The following is a 21,767-nucleotide window of genomic DNA, read 5'->3' on the forward strand; positions in this document are numbered from 1 at the left end:
TTCCTCTCTGCACAGCCTTCTGCCCCTTCTGGATCCCCTGTCTTGGTGAAGGACACCACCAACAGGGACCCCAAGATGCCTATGCTTGACTCCTCCACATGCCTCATTCTGTCTTTTCTGTCCCCAAATGCGTCGTGAACCACCCACTTCTCTCCCTGCCCCACTGCTCCTTTCATAGGCCATCATTTCTCCCCTACGCTACTCAGGCAGCTTCCAGACTCCTCTGTCCATTACATAACCAGAGTGATCTTTCAAAAACCAAACATGATCCTCTTCACCACCGCCCCATCACAGCCAGCCCATGGTGCCCATTATTAAAAAGTAAGCTTCTTAACATGTCATGAAAGCACCTTTATAGCCTGGCCCCTGGCCATCAATCCAGCCTTATTTTTCAGCAGCATTCCCCTAGAGTTCTTGCCCCAGTGAACTACTGTACTCCCTGAACAAGCCTTGTTCCCCCTCACATTAGGGAATTTGTAAATGCCATTCCTGGGGCCTGGACCACAGGTCATAACTACCCACCCCACACCCGGCTGCTTTGTCTGGCTAGCTACTACTAACCACCCGATCTGCTTAAGAGAACCTTCCTCCAGGAGCCTTCCCTGACTTCTCAAGGTGGGTGGCACCTCTGTTGTATGTCCCAGAGCCTCTCGTGCTCACCTCTGGTCTCTTTATACTGCACCTTTGCCCCCCCCCAGGGGCCCCCTGTAGCAACCCTGAGAGTCCAGAAACGCTTGCCATGCGGCGATGAGAAGGAAGGTGACTTGCCCAAGACCATACAACTGGACCCAAGCAGAATGAGGCTTTCAGACTTCCTTGTCCCAGAAGTTTCTTGTCTTACCAAAGTGCCGTGTTGGGTTTTCTTTACTACAAGCAGGCAGGCTGGAAGTCTGTCTCCTTTCCCACCGTATACTCACCGTCTGTAGCCTAATTATATGAGCTCCTCCAGACTGCACTGGACTGGTCCTTCCAAGCAAGCCGTCTGTGGGCTGAGATTGCTTGTGTTTAGTTCACTTCTACCACACTTAGTCACATTTGCTGTATAAAAATGACAGCCCTTGCTCACGAGGATTTTCTCGTCTCTTTGATTTCAAAGTCGTTCCTGACCGGGTGGCAGCAGGATGGTGAGTGCTGACACCACTTGCAAACACGGAAAGCAGAGCAGGAGGGCCGTAGGAGAGTCTCGCTTTAATGACGGGCTCCAGAATGACAGTCAAACCTTATTAAGGTCAAATGACCTTTTACAGAATGTCTGAGTTTCCTAAATGAGCCACAGCATTGAGTTCTGGTTAATTTTTATAACTGTTTTAATAGGACACATTAGCGCTATTATAAACCTTGTTAATTAAGCAATAATCTCAAATGCTCCCTCGCAGAGGGAGACATTCCCGGCAAGTGCAGGTGATTAATACCTAGAGTCTAACAAAGCCTTTTAATCAACCTCAGAGGCCCGCTCAGCGCTCTTGCCCCCAGGACACAGGAACACTTGGGAATCTGGGGAGGCCTCTTGGAAAACCCTCCTCCATTTGCCCCTTTCTCTTCCTGCCTCTTCTGTGACCCCTGCCAGGGCTCCAAGGGCCATCACACCCACTCTCCTTCTCTCCCCTTCTCTCTCCTCAGCCTCTTTACCACCCTACTACCTTCCAGACAGCTAAAGACTTAGCGCTGGAAGAATCTCCTTGGATCATGTGGTTTGCCATCCTACTTTCACAGATGGTAAAACAGACCCAGACGGGTTCCCACTTAGAGGTTGCACTGCAACTAGGGCAAGAGCCAGATTCGAATTCCTGACCTTCGAAAAGTTCTCAGCACAAGTTGTCTCCCTCACTTGGTTCAGGTTCCAGCAAAGTCACCGTGAGTATCTGCTTCCTCCTGGCTCAGGGCTGGAGATGGAATGTCCAAGCGTTCCCATCTATAGGGGAGACACTGGTCACAGTTGTATTAGACCGCCAGCAGTGCTTTGAGACAGAGAGCCAGGCAAGTGTGGGGATGCAGAGGCTCTCCCCAACTCAGTAGAATGGGGTCTCCCAGTGTGATCTGGTAGGTCCCAGGGATGCTGAACCTGGAAGGATGAATAGGAGTTAGGTAGCTGAAGGTTGGAGCCAGGGTAATCGGGGAAGATGATCAAAGACACTGATTTGTGGGATAGCTTGGATCAGGAGAGAATTGCAAGGAGACCCAGCAGAAGGCAGGACCGGAGAGAGACGGGGTCTCCTACCTTCTCGTCTCAATCCCTGTGGAAAGGCAAAGACAAGATGAAGTGGAGATAAGTGGTTTGGGAGTAATCAGGGAGTAGTGGAGGTCAACCAAAAGCTTTTAAAGGCTTCTCCATACAAACCCGTCCTCCGTAGGGAGGGGAGGGTGCCCGGGACGCGGCACGCCCACGGCACATGCACCTGCCGCATGGCTGGCACCAGAGGCAGGCTGGCTGCACGCCCAGGAAGAGCTCGGTGCTGGCGAAGGCGCAGTGGACTCTCCCCGAACTTTCTCTGTTCTCCAGGCCTCTGCTTTCCCACATGCCACATGTTAGACCCCACAGGCCCATCGAGTGCTGATGTGCCGCCAGCAGGATTACCTGCTATGAGCTGGCCTGGTAGACAAGATTTTGTTTATCCTCCATAGCAACTCCTTAGAGTAGGTCTTCATTCTGTTTTATAGGTGAGGAAGCGCAGGTTCAAAGAAGTTAAAATTCTTGCCCATGATTATATACTCCACTGGTGCATTCTCCATGCATACGCCTAGTCCCCTGTGTCCAGAATTTTATGACCTCTGGAGCTTCCCTGGACAAGTATTCATTTGTTCACTTAACATATGTTTACTGAACCTGGCCCCTCTGCAAGCACTGTGCTAGGCCTTGGGAGTGGACAGTTGTAGGTACATAAAACAATTTTAACAGCTCCATGCAGGTGTACTGTTCTTTCAGGTTTGAAGAAGGCTTGCACAGTGTGTGTCTCACATGCTTCATGGTAGCCTTAAAGATAACCTGGGGTTTGTTGTTCTTGGTAACGAGGTGAGAAATCTAAAGCAATTATTTGCTTCAGGTGCCCAGGCCAGGAAGTGGGCAGAAGTCAGGCTCCTATCAGACCGTGTCTGGGGCTCCCTCTTTGTTTCATCACAGCAAAGGTCAGACTCAGTAAGAGTGACCGTCCTCGGCCTCATTAGTAATCACCATGTTGAGATACCACTCCACACCCACCGGGCTGTCAAAACCTTAATAACCTGACAAGGTCAAGTGCTTTTGAAGATACGGGCTAACCAGCACGTGCATACACTACAGTTAGGAGTGCCGGGCAGCACTACCGCTTTGGAAAACAATTTACTAGACGTCACCTAGTAAAGTGGAGTATGCACACGCCCTAGCATTCAGCAGTTCCACAGCGAGGCCCTCACGGGAGAATTTCCTGCATGCGTACCCCACCAGACACGCACCAGGGTGTTTGTGACCGCAAAGCACCGGAAACAATCCAAGTATCCATTGACAATAAAATGGATCCGCAAACTGTAGAACAGTCCACTCCAGAGAATACTACCCGTCTGTGAAAATGAATGGCCAGCAGCCACACACTTCAGCTTGGGTAAATCACAAAATTTATGTAATGTTGAGTGAAAAAAAAGAAAGTCAGAAAGATACGTAAGATACGGATATACCTGTAAAACAGTTAAAAACAGGGAAGAGTAAACAATATGTTATTTAAGAATGTATACACATGTGATAACACAAAAAGGAAAGAAAAGAAAAAAATCCAGGAGTGTGCTCGTGTCTGGGGAGAGTGAGGAGAGGAGGGGTCCGGGGAGGGACGTCCAAGGGCTTCAGAAGGCCCAACAGTGTTGATTAAGCTGGATGGTGGGCACGTGGATACTGTATCATTGTTTCTAAAGTGGAAACGTATAGTATGTGTCTGCTTCTTTCTAAGTACGTGTGTTTTGAAATTTTAAACATTCAGCGGTGCCAGATTCGTGAATTTGTATTTGGGAAGTATGTCAGGAGGTACATTTTCTTTGTGCCCCTTTACAGGGGGTATATTATTCACCACAACTCACCATTAATCCTGGGCCATCTTGTTCCTTTTCCCTGTCTAGAGTGTTTGTACGACAGAATAGCACAAGAAACTGTGGATGAAACTGAAATTGCACAGAGACTCTCCAAAGTCAACAAATACATCTGTGAAAAAATCATGGATATCAATAAATCCTATAAAAATGAAGAACGAAGGGAAGCAAAATACAATTTGCAATAAACTTTGGATTTTTCATAAAGCCTTATCGTTTTCCTTGCGTGGCTTGTGATTTGCGGGCAATGGTGCTGTCCAGATGAGACCCCACCGTGCATGGTGGCATGTGGGCAGGGAACCACAGGTTTCCAGGGTCTTCAACTTGCCCTGAACTTGGACTTCCCACTCCAAAGAAGTCAAATGGATTTTCTGAGACTCAGGCAGCAACCTGGCGCCAGTGTCATTTTGGGGATGGGGAAAGCACCGTCTTTTTGGAGGGGGATAAAGTGTCTCTGAGTTGCCTATCACTTGACTGAGAATTTGAACTAATATTTTTACCATTCAAGGACTCCTATCTCTGTTCCTCTATTTTGTTCTATAATAAAGCTTCATTAATTCTTTGATGTAGACAATCATTATCATTTATTTAAGGATATTAAGTGTACAGTGGAGGTGACCAGTATCCTTTGAGAGGTGGAACACTCAGGCTGAAAGCTAGAAAGTTCATAAGGGGTGTGGTTGCTGTCTGCAGATCTGAAGGGCTGTCTCAAAAGCAAATTACTTTCTCTTACTTCAAAGGACAGATCTTAGGACCAGACGCCTCTCTCACTCAAGATGATCTGAGATCCAACTTCCTTGATAAATTGAATCAATCTCTGTGAAAGGGTGTAGGGGGCGGTAACGTGAGATGTGGCCCAGCATTACCTTCAGGAAGTGGGGGGCAGTGTCACCTCGCGTCAGTTCGTTTATCCTTTTATATCTAAAATGATCTTTCAAGTTACATAATTTTTATCTCATTGAGTAACATTCTCTAAGGTGCCTGGTGCACAATCTGGCAAAACCACATTTGATCTTCCTGTTGATTCGCACTTTCTGTAACGCCTGTGAAGTCAGCATGGTGTATTGGAAATGGCAAGGGTTTGGGGCTGAGCACCTGGGCCCTAATCCTGGCTCCCCTGCTTGCTTTGGGCTTAACCTAACCTCTTGAGTTTCCATTTTCTGTTTCGTAAAAAGAAGATCATACCTACCTTGCAGACTTGCTATCAGAATTATATATCTATATATAAAGTGTTCAATAAATGTTGGCAATTGTTATTTTCTTCATTTCTGGTCATTGGCTTTTAGGCATTGGTTGGAAAACTTCAGCCCCTGGTTTCTCTGGTGGTCTCTAAGCAAAAGGTCAGGGTCACTGGGATAAGTAGGGGAGTGGCCTCTTTGAGGAATTTTGTTTCAGTAAATAAAAGAACCCTTTATAATAATGTGAAATATTGTATGCTTGCTACTAGGATGTATACATGTGAGTTTCCTTGTATGGTATTCCCCCAACTTTCCACCAACTAGCATAGTGTGGTCTTGGACTGATCACTTAACTTCTCAGCATCCTTATCGGGATAGTGAGGAAAATAATGTTGACCTCACATGCTATATGAATAACTAAATAATAACAACAATAGGGCTTTTCTAAGTGACACAGTTTAACTCATTTCATGAGTAAAGTTCGTAACCCTTAGTAGTGTTCAGTAAATTCACGTTATCAAGAAGGGTTCATTTCAAAGGCACGCGTCAGCTTGGGAGTGACCATGCAGAACGCATAAGGGACTGGGAAAAAGTATCCATCCTTCCTGAGCTCATCCCCTTTTCTCCCTAACCGTGGTGAAACACAGACACCTGAAACTGCATTTCCCTTCAAAGACCATTCCAACGCGGCACCTGCTTTCCAGGTGCCTTTAAGTTAGTGGGGGAAATAGTCATGGAAATATAGATTTTAAAACATTATGAGAGATGTGAGTGCTTTGTGTAAGTCTGATGCACACATTAGGGACAGAACAGGGTGTGAAAGATTCTGGGATCTGAGTTCAAACCCTGACTTTGCCACTTCTGGCAAGGTCATTTGACCTCTCTGGGGCTCGTTTCTTTTAAAGTGGAGATCATGATCCCTAACTCAGGTTAGTTAAGGAGAGGTACCAGGTATCATCTGGAAAAAGGGCTCCGAAAATCTCAAAAGAGCCACAAAGAGGTTAGTTACTTTTAGCTTATAAGGCAGAATAAAATCAGAAGTGGGATGTGACAAGGAAGGACATAAAAGCCAATTCTGATGAGGAATCTGGAGAGATGCACCACTGAGTGAGACTGATCTGGTTTTGAGCCCCTCTTGAGTGCTCTGTGCCCTGCTGCTATCATACAAGGGCGAGGCCATAATTCCTGTACCCATACAAATGAAGAAACTGGCTCAGGAAAGATTAAATAACGTGTTGGCCAAGGTCTCAGATTTGTCAGCAGTGGAGCTGGATCAGAATCCACGTCTGTACAAAATCTACCCTTTTACTTCTTCCCTGTAAGATAAGTGGAATATTATGGTCTGGCTGAGACTCTAGGCATGTAATTTCAGGGCATATTTAGAGACACCCAATCCAAGTAATCAATGGAAAGTAATTGGTCTCAATTCGAGCCATTTGAAGGAACAAATGTTCCTATTTAAAAGGTTGCAGAATGTTATTACATTAAATATATACATGAAACTCAAATTCATTTTGTGTAGTAGAGAGTTTCCCAAATGTGTCCAATATTAAGAATTCTCTGAGGTGTTTAAAATAGAGACTTCTGGGTTGTGACTTAGTGAGCTTGAGTCAATAAGTTTGGGATAGGGCTGGGGACACGTATTTGATCACATGTGCCGCTCTTGAATAATACTAGTCTAGTAGAAGTCATTAGGAAAAAAAAAAGACTTGATTTAACCAAGGAATAAGAGTGTTTCCAAAGTAAAAAGACATGTTCCTTTTAAAGTGCCTGAGGATATTTGCAACTGAGGATAAATTTCCTTTTAGATAACCGAGGACCTGCCCTAAAAGCTTGTCTCTTTCATGTTCACCAAGTGCTGGTTAGTTGGACATGAGGCAGGTGACTTTCATTCAAGCACCAGTGAGCCTCCCCTGACTTTTATACTTAGGTTGGTTCTTTTGGTTCCTGTGAAAGGCCAGTGAGTCGTGTAGGACAGGACCGTCAGGACTCACCTGGCAGAGCCTGAATTGATAAGGTTTGGGCCCTGTCTTCAGAAATCCTGGCAACAAGTTCTCTGTTATCAGATGAAACTGAAAGACATGGCTTGTTTTATTTTCTAGCTGAGGAATGGTATCAGTGACCGTTATGGACACATTTCTAAATTATGACTTTCTTTTGTAATTATAAAGAAATAAAAACTACTTTATAGAAATTTTTGGAAAAATAGGGAAAACACTCCAAAGCTGCACTCCTCTAAGCGCTGTGATGGATCTCTTGTAGCCTCTTTCTCAAGGCCGTGAGAATGTATTGTGCACGCCCGTGAGCAGAGCATATGATCACGTTTGCATCCTTCCCCTTCCATTGGATCATGTTTCCCTGTTGCTCCAGGAAATTTAACCATCAGTTCCAACATCCACCAAGCAGACAGACATCAAGCTACAGTCAAGGAAGCCATCTGCTGGGCTGTGGGGCTAAGGAGAAGGGCTGCCAGCCCCTGAGGCCCCACTGCACAAATCAGTACATCTCGGGCAGGAGCGAGAGCCTGAGTCTAGAGGTCAGCGCATTCGAGTTCACTGCCCAACTCTAGCACTTCCTACCTCACTTGACGCGAGTTACGCAGTCATCTTTCTGAACGCCAGCTTCTTCATTGGCAAAATGGAGGAAATAACATCCCATTGTGGTGTTGCTAGAGGTACTGAATGTAATTAAAGTGCCAGGCCGGAGAGGATAGCGGGCTGCCCAGGTTAGAGCTGACATTCCTCTCCTCTTCTCTCCCCACACCCTGTCAAGTCCTCCCCCGAGTGTGCCACAGTCCGGTCTCCACCTTGCTCTGACCTCTTACACAGCAACCTTGGTTTTCATACCTGCCTTCGGCCTTCCAGACAGCTTGTGTTTACCCCACAGCGCTCCGTGCTCATGGCCTTTTCCTTTGCACACCCGCTCCCCTCCCAGAAAAGCCCCAGCTTCAGGCCCGTTACCGAGGCACCCATTTGCCCTTCCTTGAGTTTTTAGGTTGTTTATAAATAAAACTCGGGAAGATTTTCATGTGCACAAGTTTTTTCCCTTTATATTTTCTATTACTTTCTTAAGGTTGTCTTACCTGGGTCAAAAGGAATGACATTTTTTTTTTATCATTCTTGATACGTATCATGAATGTGGCTTGTTTTAAATTATTTTGCCAACTTAGTAGGTAAAAACTAGTACCTCATTATAGTTCCTTTGATTATTTATGAGGTTGCACATCTCCCCAGAGTTTGATTTCTTATTTTCAGAAAATAAAAGCTTAACTCATAAGCATTTCCATGAGAATCTATTTCATTTTCTGTGTTTAGTCTTCTCTGGACAAATGTGTGTAACTTGGGCATTTAATTTTTTTACTTTTACATCTGCAAATAGATCAACAGATTATTTTCATCACCTTTTTTGAAGGGATTGATTGGTTTGTGCCAAGCAGCTTCATAGGCTCATAGAACCTCTGGGTCAAAAGTGAACCTTGAGGTTCTCTACCCAGATCTCCTGCCCACTACAAGTCAATGTCTCTCTAGACCATGCTTGAATACCTCCAGGCATGGGGGAGTCAGCCTCCTACCCAATTATTGCTGTCACTGAGATGTTCTTCTGCTGAGCTAAATATCTACTTCCCTGAAACTTCTAAGGTCATTCAATTCCCTCGTCTGAAGTCACACACGTTTTTCCTCATAGCCCTTTGCGGAATTGAAGGTAGCAATCCTGTCTCTCCACCAACTAATAAGTAGTTCAAATTCTATTTTACTGTTTGTCATGTGAGGGAGGCTACATGGGACAGAGTGGGGCTTCTGGACTTAGGACTGTGTTTGAATCCTGACCATCACTCTCTACTCTCTGACCTTGAACAAGTGCATAACCTCTCTTAACGTCAGTTTTCTAATTTTTAAAATGGGAACATAATCCCTACCTAGAGCAAGGGCTGTGTAAGATAATGTGAGTAAAGCAGCTAGGCATTCAGTATCAGTTCCCTAATCCTAAGACCCCTGACCATCCTCGTTGCTCATTTATGGTTGTGTCCCTAAAGGGCAGGGTTTAAGGTTGGAGACATACTTTAGGAAGGGTCTGAGGGCACTAACCAGAGCAGGTTATTACCGCTTAAGCCAGCATATCTCTATGAATGTGGCCTGACCCTGAATTAGCATTTTCCGTGACAGAATCGTCTCATGTTGAGTTAAAGGTCACCAGACTTTCCTCTGTGTTCTCCTTTCGGCCAACACAATACTTGTCCCTTTAGTTCACTGCTTTGTAAGAGGAGCGTAGGTCTTGAGGCCAAAGATACTCACCCCAAATTCAGCTCCTGATTTCACTACTGATAAGTAGAAGAAATAGGTCAAGTGCTTCGTGTCAGCCATCCCCAGCCATCTTGTCCATTGTACAGTTGTGGTGGTGATCATACTCGCCTCCTGCCACAGCAGGCCTACAGTCCCTGACTTCCTAGGCTTCCAGAAAGTGCTTCATTTTGTTCCCTTCTTCTTTTGCTTTTTCCTTTTAGCAGCTCTTTATCACCACCACCACCCCGCATTCAAGTGTGTGTTCTTAAATATATTTCTTAAATGAAATACAGGACTTTGCATTTATCCCTCTTCTGTTTCATCTTATTGGTTTCAGCCCAACATTCCAGCTGGTTGAGATCTTCTTTTCCATTTGTGTTTAAAATACAAAACAGAATTTGAGGAAAGCCAAAGTCGAAAAAGAAAATCTAGCCATAATCCCGAGAACCAAGCCCAAGTGCGCATGGCTCCTAGGAGCCCCTCCTGTCTGTCCATGGCCACCGTCTCTTTGTCCCTGGTGGTTGGCCAGCTTCCCATGACCCCGCCTTGTGATCTAACATCATGTGGCAAACGGTTCCCCCTCGGCGGCGCCATTTGCATAGTTACCATTTTAATGCCCTTTCTGGTATTGGGCCCTGATTACCTTCTTATCTCTTATGTGCATTTTGTTGTCTCTAGTGTCTTGCTGTTAGAGATAATGCTGCCATGATCGTTTATGGTTGTTTGTTTCCTAAATTCCCAGGACTGAGCTAACTGGGTTAAAGGGCAAGAATATTTTATAGTCCTTTCCATGTGTTTTTATATTGCTTTCCAAAAGGTTCAGCTGTGTCTCAAGCAGGGTTGACATGCATGTGTTTTTGGAATATTTTAAAGAAGCGTGGTGAATTCATTTTCTATAAAGATGTACTTTTTCAACTCCTTTCTAGGTGAATTGTTTGTACGTGCATTTGGGTATTTGAGATCCTTATGGGATTTGATTCTATGATAGGCCCTTTCTCCCACTTTTAGAGTGTATAAATATGATCTTTTGTATCCTAGCCAAATTATCAATAATACTGTTTAGTTCAGCGAAAAGGAAAGAGCCATGTGGTCCTCCACTAAAGACCCTCTTCTCCTCCCCAGTGAGCCTTCTCTAAGCTGGGTTACTCCAGTAGCTAGACCTCCTCCTTCATGGAAGGGCTCTGAGATGTGGCATTTGCGCTTCCGCCTAGAGGATCAGAATGGCCGTGTGTTGGTCCATCCCTCCCTCTGTTTGTTTTACATGTGCTGAATGTCTGCCCTGTGCCTAGCACTCTGACAGGCACTGCTGGTCAGTTCACGCAGGGGGTCATACCCTAAGCATAGCTCCAAACCTGGTGCTCTTTCCACCATTCCAGACCACATGATTTCAGCCCCATCTGATCTGACACCTGAGGATATGGGCATTCGCTGCTTCATTAGCTAAAGGGGAGAGAGGTTCCGTGTCCTAGCTTCACCGTACTTCTAGTGCCCCGATATACCCCATCAGTAATTATGGAATCCATTCAGTCATTCAACAAACATTTATTGAGTGCCTAGTCTGTGTCCGTTACTGATCTAAATGCCTGAGACACATCTGTGAAGAAAAGCATTAAGGGCCTAAACTCTAATGGGGGTGGGATGGGAGGAGGAGGAGGGTAAACAGTAAACATAATAAATAAGAAAATTACAGAGGAAGGTGATGAGTGCCCTGAGGAAAGGAAAAAGCAGGGCAGAGTCAGGAAGGCTGTGTGGTGGGGAGAAGGGTGTCAGCATGGGGTGGACAGCCTTGCAGGACTTTTGCCCTGGGAGCTGGAGCTGTCCCAGGAGCAGGAAGTGAGGGACATTGTGTCCTCTCTGCCTGGAGCCTCAGCTTTACTCCCAGATGAGAGGAAGGGAGTGGGGGGAAGGAGGAAGGAAGAGTTCGTTTTAACTGGTACTTGAAGACACTGTGTAGCAACAAGCAGGATTAGAGCACAGCAGAAGCATTTTCATGAAGAGAATGAAGCAGGAGACTTCAAGAAAGATGGGCGCTTGAAGGAGGTGGTGGTGAAGAGCAGTTCTTGCCGGTTCCCTCCCTCAGGTCCTTCCGGGACGCTAGGGGTCTGTGGACAGACGCGGGGTGGGGGCAGGGGTGGGCTCTAAGCCAGGCTCTCCTAGGTTTGAATCCGGCTCGGTCTCCTGCTACGTGAATCACATGGTTTCCTGAGCTTCTGTCTCCTCGTCAGAAAAACGAGGACAGTGGCTCTCACTCTGTAGTGTCACTGTACTTGAGAGGACAAAATGCACACCACCAGGCTCCCAGCAGAAAAGCTGGCCCTGGGGAGGTGCTCAGCTGCTGGCGTCTGGAATGCACGTGGGAGCAAAGGGATCCTTTCACCCACGTGTCCTGTCAACTATCTCTGAGGCTTCATCGAGCCACGTCTCTCTCGGCCTCTTTTCACCCCCGTGGTCCAGCACCAGTAACACTGCCCCTGAGGGTTTGCTCTGAGGATTCGGGGAAATCCCAAGTGCAAGTGTGTGCGCAGGAACCTGGCCCGAAATAGGTCCTGGCTAAATCCATGTCCTTTTGCTGGTGCGGTACCTCAGGCTGCCCGTGGGCATGCACCTGTCCTCACCCCGCAGCACAGTCCACGCCCTTAGCCCAGCAAAACTTAGAGAACTGGCTTTACCTAACAAAGGATTATCTACAGACTATCCCCAAGACTGAGCTCTAGAGAAATGACAGCAAAATGGGTGCTCCCAGCATGGGTGTGGCCTGGATCCAGCAGACTAAGCACTCAATAAATGCTTGTCGGATAAATGAATGAGTGAATTAATGAATGGCTTTATAATTATCACTTTGACTAATAATGTTAAAGACTCACAGACATTACTGCTTATTATTCCTCATAGCAGTTTTCTGATGTGTCTTTATGTTGAAGGTAAGGAAACAGGCTATAAAGAGGGGTAATTTGAATATTCTGAGTTACGTAGTTAATGGATGGAACTTAAACCCGTCTCCCGAGGCAAGATCCTGTATTCTTCCTCTCTACCGGTGGTTCTAACACTCCAGCCTGCGTCAGAATTACCCGAGGGCCTTGCTGACACCCAGATCACAGGTCCCACCCCTCCAGAGATTGCCATTCAGCGGGAATGGCGTGAGGCTCACAAATTACATTTCCATCCAGTTCTTGGGGTGATGCTGCTGCTGCTGTTCTGGGGACTACACTTTGAGAATCACCAGTCTAAACAAAGGTACTTTTTCACATTACAATTATGATAAGTGGCATGTAATTATATCTTGGTGATTTCAAACTAATGTGCCTTGACTAGCAGAAGCTGTGGACAGAGAGCAAGGATGGACAGAGCGCCTGAGCCTCAAAGCCAACTCTGAAGCCCAGGCCTTAGTGACTTTGGAGGTGAGTCTCGCCATTTTGAGACTCACTTTGCCCTGTAGAAAATGGGATTTTCCATCTGCCTCCCAGGGGTGGCAGTAGATTGGATGAAATAATCGAAGAGGGACTGTTTTAAGGAATCAGTAAGGCAAAGGGTCCCTGTTTCAGTCATCTGCTGGGCGCGTTTCCAGGACCAGGGACATGAACTAGAAGAAAGATCAGAACCCCATGTCCTCCCCCTGCACCAGCACCCACCTGCCCCAAACAATAACCAGAATCATTGACAAACACCTACATTGAGCTGTGGATTTTCTCTCTGTCTCTGTTCTTCTTGCATGTGAATAATTCACAAATGCTATGATAATTACATTCATTATCCATTTCAGCATCTTGGTTTCTTATTTGTTCACTGCTGTATTCCCAGCACCTGGCATATAGTATACATTCATTAAAAAATTATTGAATAGGGGCACCTGGGTGGCTCAGTCACTAAAGCATCCGACTTCAGCTCAGGTCATGATCTGGCAGTTTGTGAGTTCAAGGCCCACCTCAGGCTCTGTGCTGACATGTCAGAGCCTGGAGCCTGCTTTGGATTCTGTGTTTCCCTCTCTCTGCCCCTCCCTTGCTCATGCTCTGTCTCTCTCTGTCTCAAAAATAAATAAACATTAACATTTTTTAAATTATTGAATAAATGAATGCAAAAGTCAAAGATTGAGTAGGAGACTGTGGCCCCAATCCAGACCTGAACTAAAGCAAGGACCCCAAAGTTGGAGGGAGAGGAATGGAGCAGAGACAAACCCTGGGGTCATTGTGTCTCAATCCCAGTGTGGGAAGGACAGGCCTGTCCCTCAGCTCCTGCCCAGGGGCAGGCCAGGGGTGTTCCCAATCAGGCCGATAGTGCTATGGGAAGAAAGGGGTAATAAACGTCCAGGGCCTGGGCCACTCCCACATAGATTCTTCTGGGGCAAGAATCTGGACTAGGTTATCCTCCTCTGCCCTTGCAATGGGCACCTGAAATGTATCCAAAAACTTTTAGTGAGCCCAGATAATCAGCAGTCACGCTGGACACCCCTGGACTCATTGCAACGGCCATCAGAGAAGCTATGCAAGGAGCCAAGGCCAACATAGCCTTTTCTGCGGCACTGTCCTTGGTGCCTTGCCATTAATTTCTCAGCAGTTCTCACTCATGGCCACCTGCAGCCACATCAAGAACTCAGCAGACACGGGATTTTCATGCTGGGGAAATTCAGGGGGGCTTTCAGGTCTGGACTGCAAACCTGATCAGAGGGGCTGTGGGGATTTGTTCACACTGCACCCCACCCCACCCTTACATACACCCCTCTACTTTTGGAGAACAGTGACTCCACTGAAATAGTTTTCTGAAGTCAGTGAGGTGTCAGCACTGTTATAAATTGCCTTATGCCTCTGCTGGTTTATTAGCCTGTACTGTCACTGGGCCTCCATCTTTCCCGCTGGACTGTGAGCACTCGAAAGGGCTACCACGCGCTCCTCTCGAGCCCCTGAGCCCAGCACAGGGCCGGAACAGATGAAATGGGGCTCTCCCTGCAATCCTGGCCCCTGGTGGCCAAAGACTGTGCAAAAACAGACAGTGAAGCAGTTCCTCCCGCCTGGAGGTTTAAGGCTTTGCAAGATCAAGAAAGCCCTTAATGAGAAAGGCATGAGACCTCCCTGTCCGTGTTCTCCCAGGATAGGGCACCACCAAGTCAAGAAAGAAGGAAAGGATTTAGCATTGGTTACATCTGAGGAATCTGACCTTATGCTGCCTGGGTCTGTGTGAGTTATTGGGTGAGTTATTTAATTGGTCTGGGCGTTGGTTTCCTCCTCTTAAAATGGAGGCCTCAGGTTCCTGTGAGCATGAAGTTAATATCTATAAAGCACTTAGACCTAGACCTGACACAGAGTGAGCACCACGTGTTCACTGTCACTGCGAGCAAGGGGCAAGAGGTGGGAGAGGGCAGAGGTGTCAAGGAACGGGAGTGAAGTGGGTATTGGGAGAGAAGCCTGGAGCGGGGGAAGGGGTGAGACCGTGGAGGACCGTGGCCCCAGGCTGCGGTGCTGGCCTCTGAAGACCACAGACAGCTGTTGAAAGATCAGGCCAGCTTCGGTGTGGTGGGGGGCTTGGAGAAGGAGAGGAGTTGAGGAGGTTTTTGGAATATCCCGGGTGAGCAATGATGAGGGGCTGATGCCCACGGTCCTCCCTCCTTAAGTGTTGACATTGCCAGATGGGAACCAGGCTGTGAGGGCCCAAATGCAGTGGTCCAGGTGGGAAGAGCCCCAGGGCACCTGTCTGGAGTACCCCCCTCCTTTACTGGGCTCCTGTGACCTGGCCCGATCAGTGCAGGCCCTCTTGGGGACTCAGCCCCAGCAGAGGCAAGGGGCTTCAGAGTGGGAGATGAAACTCGAAACTCGTCCTGAGGAGGGGGCAGACTGCAGGCCTGCCTTCCTCACTGTGTTGGGGCTTCCCTGAGCTCCCTTGATGCCATGGAAACAACCTGGGTTGGAACCTTTCCTGCACCACGTTTCAGTAACATGACCTTGGACAAGCGACTGAACCTTCTTGGTCCTCAAATCTATTAGCTATGTAGAAAGAATAGCAATGGGAGTGTCTTAGGGATATTGTGTAATGTACTGGGCACATGGAAAGCACATAGTAGGTGCTCACTAACAGGTGCCGCCCACCCCTCAGCATTGTGAAGCAGGGAGCCAGGATAGCATGCCTAACCTGCACAGAACTTTGAGGCTGGCTCTTCCTTCTATGAGCCTCAGTTTCCTCTGTTTGTGTGTGTGTATTGAATAGATTTGACATATAGCATCATGTGTGTTTAAGGGGTACAGTGTGTTACTTTGATACATTTATGCGTTATTATATGGTTGCCAGTGTAGCAGTATTTATCACATTACATACTTATAGTCCAATATTATTTTCCGTATTCATTAATTACACTGTGCATCAGATCTCTTTGGCTTATTCACTACTCATGACAAGCCCATTTCCTCAGTTACAGTGCCTGTGACACATAGGCCTCCTGCCCCCCTGCCCCTCCTCCCATGAGGGAGCAGTTTTCAGCCTGTGACACATTCTTTCCCCAAACAGGTGGGAAGCCCCTGGCCCTGGATATGAAAAATGAGAGCCATTCACCGCTGAGAAGCTATCATTGTGGGTAGAAGGAGGGAGGCCAGAGTTCCTCTTTTCAATGGCTCTTTAAATTATTTTCATTTTGCTGACCTGGCACTTTTCTGAGCTAAGGAGCTTTGGGAGATGGTTATGGGCCATTTAAGCAGAAAGCCTCACTGGCTCCAATCTCTTGGGGGGAGGAAGAGATTTAACCCTCTGTAGCCCAGCCTGGCACCGCCTTCCTCAGGGCCCAGGAGGGGTAGGTTGGGGCTTTGCAGGGTGGGGCTGCCTGTTGAGGAGCCTGGCCCAAGACAGAGTCCCTCACACATCTGGAGATTTCCAGCATCAGCCCGTCAAAGGCACAGGTGGAATAGAGACTGTGGGCGGACTTGAAAGTGGGTTAGGTTCCCCTGGGTTTTAAATTATGATTGTAAGGTGGCTTCTTTTCTTTGTTTTTTTCTTTCTTTTCCTTTTGTCTTAAGACTGAGCTTTTGATCCAGACTTCCTAATGCAGAGTGAGAGGGGTGGCCAACAAGAGCATACGATGCCTCCCCCATACCTTTCCCCTGCCCAGTGCTAGATCTTTCCATTGGCTTTGCCGAGCTCATCCTGTCACTCAGGATCCACACTGAAGACCTCACATATTTAAATAACCACAACAAGAATATTTCAGAGTTGGTGTTACTGTCTTTCTTTCTCCTGATGAGGACACAGCAGCCCAGAGAGGTTAGATCTTTGCACACTGTCACACAGCTAATAAGTGAGAGCATTAAGATTCAAATCCAGGTCCTTCTGAGACCAGGTCCACTGTTCTTGCATCATGGCCTCAGTGCCTTCTAGCAATCAGCACAGACTGAGGGCCGGCTGGGTGCCAGCCCCTGGACCATGGGACAGAGTTAGGGGAGGTTTCCTGCCCCTCTGGTTGGGGTCTAGCCATGTTGCAAGGTTCACCTTCATGTACAGGTTTCTCTTGCAAAGCAGTGGAGATGGTAGGAAGGTGGAAGCAAATGTCCAACAACATGATAACTGCACGTGCACACACATGTTGCACTGACTTTCTTCATAGAGTAAAATAGCATCCAGCAAAAAGTGAAGCAGAGCTACCTGTATCCACAGAAAGAAACCCCCAAAGCGTAATGTGGAGTCGGAAAAGCAGGTGGTGGAATGAAACTGAGAGTCTGAGATGATGCACATGAACTCTTCCAACGGGCAAACCACCAGCACATGTTGACGGACAGGGAGCTGAGCAGCGGGAGTGTGAGGACCTGCCAGGAAAGGTGCTCAGGGGTGGGATGGGCAAGAGCACCAAAGAGGCAGCTGCGATGTTGACAATGTTTCTGACCAAACAAACAAACAAAAAAACAGAGCTCTGAAGAAAAAGAACAGATAGCAGAAAAGGTTTCGATACTTTGTGCCTGGGCGAGACCTGGGTGAGGGGGGTCTGCGACATGCACCCCCTCTTCTGTGTGCCTGAAGTGCAGGCCGGGGCCTGGGGCTCAGTCACATGGGGACCAGCAGGAGATCCCCTCCCAGGCTCTGGGCAGGATTAAATGAGGATCAGTCAGAAGCACTTCTTAAACTGTAAAATGTTGTAGGAATGTAAATTGACACCACACACGTCTGTGCTTTTCCGATCTGTCTTCCTGGCTAGCTTGTAACTTCCTTGAGGGCAAAGACAATTTCAGATTCATCTCTTGACCCCGGTCCAAGCTCAGGAACTCTTGCCGTCTCTGAGACAGAACCCCAGATCATAAGCTCTGCCATCAGTTCCTTGTGACGCCTCAGTTCCCCAGGAGGGTTTCCACTTACCCCAGGTGTCAGGTACTTAAGGAAAGAAAAGTCCAGAGCCAGTGTGGGCACAGAGAATGAGGTAGCAGTAAGAGCCCAACCCTCCAGGCTCTCGCATTGGGCCCAGGCAGGGAACTCTCCTGAGCCGTGCATCCCCAACTGCCCCCCCCTCCCCCCAGCAAAGCCCTTGCTGGATCCTTCCATGACCCTAAGGGAGGCCCACCACCACTCGCATTGGGAAGACAGGGTTGCTGAGGCTAGGGCAGCAGCGATAATGGGCAGAGCCAGAATGCAAATCCACGCCGGTGAATTCAAAACCTGTGCTGTTCTCCAGGGGTCAAGGTGTCACCATGTACTGTGAAGGCAAAGATGCCGCCAGGAAACCCACAGCCCGCAACAAGACGCAACCCCACCCCCCAGCAGGCAGTGGACGGGTGGCTCGGGCAGGGACCGGAGTGCGTAATCACGTTTCCGAGCCGACCAGAGTGGCTGCCACTCGGAGCTCCCTTCGTATTTTGAATATGCAGCCTCTAATTAGACTTTGCCTTAATTGCAAGATTTCCATACGCCCTGCAACTGCCACGTACTCTGTCTGGGGATAAACACGTCCATCAAGTGAGAAGCAAATTGTGGCTGTTGCCTTGGCCCCATCATCGGGTTTGCTCGCTGCTCCGGTTCCTCTGGGGACGCACTCAGCCTTCCCCTGTGCAAGAGCTCTGGGGCCCACATTTTAATCAAAAGCGTACCTGCCTCTAGGAAAGAGTAGAGGCACAGCTCAAAAGTGATTAAATTTAATAACCAAAAGACCAGAAAAAGTCTGCTTTGCAATGCATAATTTCACCATATATTTATTTATTTCATCATGTGGCCACATTCTGTAGGCTGTGTGGGGACATTTTATTAAAAATGCCATTTATTTTAACAGCAGCAATACGGGGAAATGCACACCTTTTCTTGCCTCCCCACTGTGTTAAAGGCATTTGTGGTTATTAAATTACTCTTGAGCAGAGGAATGCCTGTCTCCAAATTTACTCTGAAGTATTTCAATAAAATGATCTCAAATGTTTATTCACTCAGCAAATACTCCCCCAAAGCCATGCTGGGCCAGGTGCCGGCAGCCCGGGGATAATGAGGTGGAGCACACTAGTCCCTCCCACCTGCGCCCCCAGAGGCTATTGAAGCAGTTTTTGGTCAAGAGACGAATAAATGAATGAATGAATGAATGAATGAATGAATGAATGAATGAATGAATGAAGTGGTGAGGAGTGATGGAGCCACCTCGGGTCACAGAGCTGGGACCCAAGCTGTGGGGAGTGTTTATTGCAGGGGCACAAAGGAAGGGTGGGTAGGTTTTGCTAGAGCTTCCTAGAAGTCGAGCTGCTTCAGAGGTGCGAATGAATTTCAGGTGAGAATCTCAGGCCCGAGGAGGGCGGACGTAAGGCGATACAAGCAGAGGGAATGAGGTGAGGTGAGGCCTGTGGCCATAACACCCCTCCACGCAGAGTCCGCACAGCTGCCCCCACTTCCTTCCTTTCTTTGCCCACACGGGTGTCCCTCGTGAGAGGCTGTCCTTGCCCAGCCCCGGCTGAAGGAGCACACGCCCGCACACCGAGGGCATGCTCTCCTGTGCTCTGTTGCTGCTCCAGAGCCAGCCCATCCTGATATATTTACCTGAATGCTGTCCTACCCCCTACTGGCTAGGGGCTCAAAAGGTGGATGAACAGATGGGTGAGTGAATGCATGAGCGACTGGAAAAGCTCAGTGTTTCCTCGGCACTTTGAGGGGCCTGGAGTGTGGGGTCTGAGTGGGACCTGCTGAGAGACAAGGCTGCAGGGTGGTGGGCCCCTAGGCTGACAGGATGGATGTGGCCGTGAGGTGGCCACAGGGAAAGATATTAAGCCCAGGAGTGGCATGGTCAGATTGGTGCCTCAGAAGGACCACCGTGGTGGAATTGCAGACGATGAACAGGTGAGGGCAAGAACTGAGTGTGGGGAAAACAGGAGCCTGGTTGAATGGTCCAGACAAGAAATGTGGAGACCCGAGCAAAGCAGGGGGGAAGGAAGGGGTGGGGCACATCAAAATAGAAATGTGTATTTGGGGTGAAGCCACCGTGACTTGCTCATTAGATGGGGAGGGGGAGAAGAGTTGGACTCAGCGATGACCCCCCATTTCTGGTTTGGCTGATCAAGTGGGCAGTGATGTCACTCACCAGGAGGGGACAGGGACTTATCCTCCCCAGAGGCATGGAGGCAGGGCCATCGAGAAATGCTCGTTCTAATCGGAATCTTTGGCTGATCATGAATCACATTGTTTGAGAGCAACATCCGCATGTGTGTCTCATGTTTGGGGGTCTCTGCTGAGCCCCAGATGAGCAATTGGCAGGACTGTCTTTTCAAGTTAAGACTCTAGGTGATGGCCTGTCTGGTGAGGGGGCCACTCAGAATCTACCCATCTCTACTGATGGCTCATAACAAGATGTACTGTTTTAGTCCCTCAGTCCCTTAAAGATAAGCATGAGGCAGGGGAATGAGCATAGGATTTTAGCTTTGAGCAAATAGGCATGAGTCTCGTCTCTATTATGAACCAGACTCGGACAGAGGCACTTGGTCTCCCTTAGCTTCAGTTTCATCAGCTGTGAAATGGGAACAGTGACGCTGTCTTGCAGAACGGAGCGAGGAAATTGAACTGAAAAGGGCTGTTCGGGTGGAAGAAGCCAGATGAGCACGAGGGAGCAGCAGGCGGGGACTCCGAACCAGGAGCAAGTGGGGGCGGGCAAGGGAGCAGGGAGGAGCACCTCTGTGCCCCGCCTCTTCCTCAGGGGCTTCCTCAGAACCTGGGGGTCAGTCAGGCTGGTGCTACGGGTTCCTCAAACGTGCTCTCCATCCAGGCGCTGCCAGGCCCTTCCGGAGAGGGCTGAGTGACTCCCTATACCCAGAGGACTGTCAGGGCTCATTCCTTAGGGAAGCTCACCGTGCCCCCATCCTGGGACACCCCCTGGGCACCAGCCTCTGCTCTCCAGGCCACGGAGCGGCCCGTGCTGCCCCTCTGCCGGCCCAGCCCCCAACCCTTTTCCATGGTGAACAACCCATTTCTGTTTCCTGTTGGAGCCCCTGCCCCCAGCACCCCAGCACTTTATCGAACATCCCTCCCTGTCCCCCCTCCCTGGAGCCTGGCTGTCTCCCCGTGAGGGTGGGACTCTTTCCCATCGCTGTCCGCTGGGTCAGCTCCTAGACCACTCCTCAGCCTCGGTCTGTCCTTTCCTGGGGCCTTCCTGAGTGCTTGCCCTGGGCACTGCTCTCATGGGGTGAACCCTGTTTGTTTCTGTGGCTTTCCCACTCACCAGACCAAGGACTTCTCAAGGACAGACTGTTTCTTCCGTGTGTCCCGTGCCCAGCACAGCATGGCTTCACACGGTGTGGGCATCAAAGGTGCCAGGCGCCCCTATCTGTGGAGAGTGGATGTCCAGAATAAGGGGACGCTGTGCCCCACAAGGGGCCAGCCCTTCTTAGAGGTGGGGGGAGGGGTGCGGGAACCACTTCCTCGCAGGGTTTCCCAGGCAGCACTGTCTCCCCAGGGGCTGCCGTCCTGATGTCTCTCGTGCACTTCTGCTTTAACCCCAGTCATGGGGGCCACAGCCACGTAATTGGATTGAGCAGACATTGACAAGGTCAATTTGACAATTTCATTAATCTTTTATTAAACACGGGCCCTGAGCTCCAGCCAGGCTCATCTGCATGGCGGGCCCAGAACGTGCCTGGCATATTCCCGTCTCGCAGGCCTCCTTCAGGCCAGATGTGACTGTCCCGCTGATGCCAGTAGCTGCTGGGTGCTTCCTGAGTCCAGGCCTGATGCTGAGCGAGTCCTTTAACTGCCGAGCCCAGCCCAGCAGGGTGAAGGAATTGACTCATGTAAAGCACTCAGAACAGAGTCCATTAGTGGACTTAGTGCTCTGCATTATTAT

General features: G+C 48.6%; 1 protein-coding gene across 7 annotated transcripts in view; it reads left to right on the forward strand.

The window, feature by feature from the left end:
* BEND5 (BEN domain containing 5) overlaps positions 1–5,306 on the forward strand; it is a 48,210-nt gene extending 42,904 nt beyond the window's left edge. For 4 of the 7 annotated variants that reach the window (XM_029947182.1, XM_029947186.1, XM_029947185.1 and 1 more), the window contains one exon: positions 4,081–5,306. In XM_029947182.1, the coding sequence (XP_029803042.1) occupies positions 4,081–4,238 (158 nt within the window). In that variant the 3' untranslated portion in view covers positions 4,239–5,306. Of the gene's footprint in view, positions 1–1,620; positions 1,855–3,041; positions 3,124–4,080 lie in introns of those variants that run through there. The other 3 variants (XR_003911732.1, XR_003911733.1, XM_029947183.1) reach the window with 3 other exon arrangements.
* The last annotated feature ends 16,461 nt before the right edge of the window (positions 5,307–21,767 follow it).

Source organism: Suricata suricatta, chromosome 8 (genome assembly GCF_006229205.1).
Source record: "Suricata suricatta isolate VVHF042 chromosome 8, meerkat_22Aug2017_6uvM2_HiC, whole genome shotgun sequence".
Classification (NCBI taxonomy): Eukaryota; Metazoa; Chordata; class Mammalia; order Carnivora; family Herpestidae; genus Suricata; species Suricata suricatta.